The sequence below is a fragment of the Haplochromis burtoni genome, unplaced genomic scaffold (assembly GCF_018398535.1).
Source record: "Haplochromis burtoni strain Fernald_Lab_line unplaced genomic scaffold, NCSU_Asbu1 Contig_1417, whole genome shotgun sequence".
Taxonomy (NCBI): Eukaryota; Metazoa; Chordata; class Actinopteri; order Cichliformes; family Cichlidae; genus Haplochromis; species Haplochromis burtoni.
Genome location: NW_024583778.1, coordinates 1 through 5739, shown reverse-complemented (window position 1 = coordinate 5739; position 5739 = coordinate 1). Strand labels below are relative to the sequence as shown.

At 43.2% G+C, this 5739-nt stretch overlaps 1 protein-coding gene across 1 annotated transcript in view; it reads left to right on the top strand.

Moving 5' to 3' along the window:
- Positions 1–5725, top strand: part of LOC102292075 (butyrophilin-like protein 2) — a 45828-nt gene extending 40103 nt beyond the window's left edge. The window contains exons 2-3 of the mRNA XM_005952257.3: positions 4706–5035; positions 5562–5725. Of these exons, the coding sequence (XP_005952319.2) occupies positions 4706–5035; positions 5562–5635 (404 nt within the window). The 3' untranslated portion in view covers positions 5636–5725. The remainder of the gene's footprint in view (positions 1–4705; positions 5036–5561) is intronic.
- Positions 5726–5739: the final 14 nt, after the last annotated feature.

Sequence of the window (5739 nt, the reverse complement as noted above, 5' to 3'; positions counted from 1 at the left end):
GATTATTATATTTTATTTTGTATCCATCAGGGACCGTGAGTGAGCTGCAGTCTCACCCACCCTCCAGGATGGAAACATTTATCTTTTCACACACTTTCCTTGGCTGAACAATGACACAGCCTTAATCTACCTTATGCATCTCTCTTTTTTATAGAAAAGGTCTTCATATGAATGATTTCCTTTTATTTATTTCATACAATCTGGGCATGATGGGTCATAAATGCACTGATTTTTTGCAGCCACGGCCACTATCTCTATGTGACATAAAAAGGGGATCGGTTAGATGCTGTTTTGTCACATGTCCTGAGGCTGATTTCACAATTATAGTGTTTTTTGAGAATGTTACATTTGGGACTTCTACAGTTAAGACAGTTCTACAAGCACCTGTGTCACAAAGGAATTTTACCGGGACACCATTCACATGCACTATAACGGTTAGCTTTGCTTCTGATCCTAGCAGTAGTTGTTCAATGTTGTAAATTTCCCCTTCACTTGTTTCACTTCCCTTTTCTCGTACTAGTCATTCATCACGGCGTCTGCGCCTGTCATCTTCACTTTCCTGTTCTTGGCTTACACTTTTACAGTTTCGAGCAAAATGCCCGATTTTACCACAGTTATAACATCTCATATCTCTTCTATCTCTTCTTTGTCCTGCTTTTTGCTTTCCCTTACTTTGCTTAAAACCTGCTGTGTGTTTTTGCTGTCCTGAGAAAGCTATAAAGCCTGTCTCTGGGTCAATCATGAAAACTCCTTCTGTTTTCTCTTTTTGCTTTTGTACTTTAACTGCATGTTCTGCGTATTGTAGGGCATCAGGCAAAGTTCCTGTATTTTGAGTGACCCAATGTTTGTCTACATGTGCTTTTATTTTGGGCAGTAGACCATTTAGAAAAGCATTTTTTAATTGTAGTTTAGTTTTAGAGTTACCCATTTTGAACTAATTACGTCAAAACTGTGACACCTTCTTTGGCATGAAAAAGTGAGAATGGGTTTTCGATAACAGCCTTCTACTCTCTCACTAATTGAGAGAGCGGTTATCGATTTTACGTGATGAAGCACAACCCTTTTTTCCACCTTTACCAATACGTGAGTGTACACAGGAAAACAGTTTGAGAAGTGGTTCGACCGCGTATTGGGTCGTAAAAACAACTCACTCCTCTATTTCAACACAAACAAAGCGCGTTTCTATGATTTTTATTGAGATTTTCCGTAATTTTTTATGTAACACCTTCAACCTGTTCCGTTACAGCCACTCCCAGAGCGACCGGAACTTGTTCCGTTACAGCTGCTTCTCCGTGAGCAACCGGAACTTTTAATAGCGATTTCTAGAATCTCGCTCTTGCCTGTTGTCTCCTAAGAGTCCCTCTTGGACATTGAGATCTGTCGGCGCACACCAGGTTTACACACTATTTTAGAGGAAAATCTCAATATCAACGTATTTTAGCGCTTGATGGAATGCAGTGTTTCATAATCACCTCTACTGTGGCGCTGCGTTTTTGGATCCGGTGCTCATCGGGTCCTGGAGCCGTGAAGGCCGCACGCTGACCGGAGATCGAATTCACGTGTCCGGGTTTTTCGTTTTACTGATCAGCTTTCTTCCAGCGCAGGCGTCACGACGTCAGGATCCGATGGAGACCGTCTGTGGGAAAACTGGACGTTAAAAATAACAGTCAGTTATCCGGCTACGAAGGACCAATTAAATGTCAGGGGTTGACATTTGTAAAAGCACAGTAAGAGAGAAAATGAGACACTGGCAGACCGACTCAGAGTTTCAAATGTACGTGTACACGGGTGGCTGCCTCTGAGAAGACAGACACACCGAGTACAGGCTTGTTGCTTTATTTATAAGGCAAAAATGGGTTACATAGTACTTCCTCTTTCAACTGTCAGAGCAGGGGTCAGGCATTATCTCAGCTTATCTAACCTTGCACACATATTCTGAAAATAACAATACAGAAGTATATCATGCTTATCTGACATCACATGCTGAGGTGAGGAATACAAAGTATATCATGACTTGTCAAACATCTTTAAACACTTAAGTAAGGAATGCATTATGTTCTCTTTAACAATAAGCTTTCCCGTGTGAAAATATATGAACACACAGAATATAAGACATACTTGGTTAGAATATAAGGCTTACTTGGTTAGTATATAAGGCTTACTTGATTATATTATGATATAGAGATTTGGTTTTATTGTATAAAGTAGAAAATCTCTAACACTACTGTTGCTGCATATACAGCCGTGGCAAGTGATGATAATGACTCCGACCTGTTGTAACATGAAGACTTTGTGTGATTAATGACGATGTGACAGAAAATGTACAACAAGATGTTACATACTGATATCTCACTTAAAAGTTATACTGACAACAGGAGGGAATGTCAATGGAAAATTGTACTTAGTAGTCAGTATAATCTTTTAATGATATAAGTTTGCATATGGTAGAATACTGCATGTAATCATTTGTGTTTAGAAGTATATAGTTGGTGGCATATTGAAAGAATGTCTCATCCTAGGAGGTCTGTAACATTCCAGGGTGTTCTGGCGTTCACCCCCACATCCTAGGAGTATGGGAGAGGTCGTACCTTGTCTTATTGTTTTACGGTAGGATTAACGTAGCTATATCTGTCTTAGTCTAAGTGCCTTTTGGTTTAGGGTTTAGGGAAGTCATTTATGGACACACACACACACACACACACACACACACACACGTACACCTCCACATTTCAATGTATGGAACAAACGCTCACTGGAGCATATAAATAAAGGACCAGGGCAGTCCTCAGGGCGAGTCTCAGTTCTGGAGGCTGCCCTTGCTAGCAAGAAATTCTGCGTATTTCTCTTCTCTGATTCTCAACTGAAGAAGTGTTTTAGAGTACATCTCTTTACATTATCTTATCTTATCTTATCTTATCTTATCTTATCTTATCTTATCTTATCTTATCTTATCTTATCTTATCGGATCTCTACCTGCCAGTATCCTGATGTCAGGTCTAGTGTACTGAAGTACTTGGCAGTAGAAAGCGTGTCAAGGGTATCCTGGATGCGTGGCAGGGGTTAAGCGTCTTTAAGAGTTCACTCATTTAGTGGTCTATAGTCCACACACAGTCGGGGACTCTGATCTTTCTTTTTCACCATCACAATTGGAACAGCCCAGCTGCTATTGCTAGGCTGAGCTGACCCAGCCTCCAGGCTCTGCTGTACTTGCTGGTCGGCCACTATTTGTTTGTCTCCTGCCATCCTGCATGGCGAGTGCTTTAACTGGTGGCCCTGGCATGGTCAAGATGTCATGCTGGACGACACTGATGCAACCAAGGTCATTTGGGCCAGTGGAGAAGACATCACTATAGGACCTCAGCAGGCCTGTCAGTCCGCAATGGGAAACGTGTGTGAAACCGGGGCTGCTCTCAGCATACAGGGTCTGCCAATGGTTTGGCACAGAAGCAGGGGCAGTGCTATCAATCTCGAGGATTGCCAAGACCCTTGGTGGGTGATTCCCCGACCTCTCCAGGACTTGCACAGGCTGAAGAACCCCAGCCACTGCGGTAACAGCTGTAGCCCAAGGGTTAAAGACTCTGATCGGGATGCTAGAGGGTTTGCGAGGCTGCACAACTGTGTGAACCACCAGCACTTGATGCTTCTCCAAGTGCTGGTGGCCCTGGCATGGCTTGTTTTGAACTGTGGCCATGGCCATGCTTACAAAGCCCACACACCCCTGCTGGTGGTGGTGTTACCATGCGAGGTGTCGGGAAAAAGTAGCCCTGAGCTGGCATTTCATAGCTGAATTGGGCAGGTTGGGGTGTACCTGGCATAATATGTAGCTTCTCTGGCTCAGTAAACTGTGGTTTTATAGGGACATTGCAGGTACAGTTCATGGCGGTGAATGGCTGGCTGCATGAGGGGGATGTAATAATCCAAGAAAGGTGATCATGTGTGCCATGCTGTCCCACTGTAAGTGGTGTAGATGTAATATTTCCAGGGCCTTCACAATCTGAGTACTGAAACTGCTTAAACTCGCTACACACTGCATTCTGCTTTGCTACTGGGGTTAAGAAAGGGTTGGTGTGAGTTGAAGGTGGCGGGGTGAGATGCCATGCAGCTTCAAATCCTGTCATATTGGCTGCTGCTATGCTTGCCATTGACGTTAGTTCCATGCCTGTGATGAAGGGGTTGCCACTACAGATCTTATTGTTTCTGTCAATAGCTTCCCACATATATGTGGGAAGCCGAGCACGATCACTCAAACAGCATCGATCTTCTCCGAACAATAAATGGGGTGTCATATATATAGCATCAGGGTATCAGGAAATATAACGCCCCTTGTGCGTCCAAGCAGATAAAAAACATGCATCAATTTCAGTAATTCCTCCTAGGACATATTCTAAAAAAGAACAGTTCCTTCCTCTGTTCCTCCGCCACCCGCCAGATGCTTCCTGTTATTCCACTTTCTGCGCTTCACTGTCACGTATGCAGGTAAACAACTTTGCAGTCAGTTTCGAGCAAAACAAGTCTACTGTGTATGTGTATCAGGCAGACTATATGTGTGTCTTGAAAGAATGAAAGAGACAGAGAGAAGCATCCAGGGAGGAGAGAGATGGAAGCAATATGTTGCAGCTGATTCAGCTTTTACCTCTGGTTGATGTGATTCTACTTTGACATTGAATATTTGAACAGCTCATGTTGTGCTTTGTTGTCCTCTCAGTCCCTCAGGTGGAGGTGGATTCAGGGGTGGAGTCTGTCCAGCTGCCCTTCAACACCACACTTCACCTGCCTGAAGACGCTAAAGTGGAGTGGATGGAGAAGAGATACAACAGGAAGGTCCACGTGTATAAGAACGGCTCTGACCAGCCTGAAGAACAGCACCAGGCTTACAGAGACCGAACGAAGATGAATGAAGACCTGCTGAAAACTGGAGACCTCAGTCTGACCCTGAAACAGCCCACAGACTGGGACACAGACACCTACACCTGCACCGTCTACAGCAGGGAGGGAAACATCCTGATGAAGAGAAAGGTGGAGCTGAAAGTCAGAGGTCAGTGCTGTACAACTGAATAGAAGACACGACACATTTATGTGTCTTAAACATGTTTTAAACATAAACGATCAAACATCTGAATCTTCTGTTAAAACCAGTGGAGCTTAAAATGGGAGAGAAAGGTGAGTAACCAGATAACACACAGGAGGACTAGTTTATTCAGACTGGGTTTGGGGCCCTGCTGTGGTCATTTTGTATTTGTACAGTAACAATATACAGGTATTACACCCCCGCTCTCCTTTATATAAGTGAACAGTAAACTTTAAAGATGATGGAATCTGCAGAGGAGATTATGCTGCTTCTGTCATACTGTGATTTACTCAGCACAACTCTGTCACTTTTCTCATAAAAATTAATTATAACTGTTAATTTACATCACGATTGCTTCAAGATGCAAATGTGACAAGGACACTCTCATAACTGAATCACAGTTAGACTCAGAGTCTCAAAATACAGACTTTTACTATTCCAGGGAATAAGTTCATTCTGCTGCTCTGACAGAAACTCCTCCTCTTTGTCTCAGTCCCCCAGGTGGAGGTGGATCCTATTGTTTGTTGTTCTGAGATTTGCCAGTTAGAGCTGTGCTGTCATGTCTGATTGTATTTAAGGTCCAATCATGTACTTGTGTATGTGTAACTAAGCAACCACGTGGGCGGAGCTTCAGCTCTGAACATTTTAGAGCATCAGCTGATAAAAACACT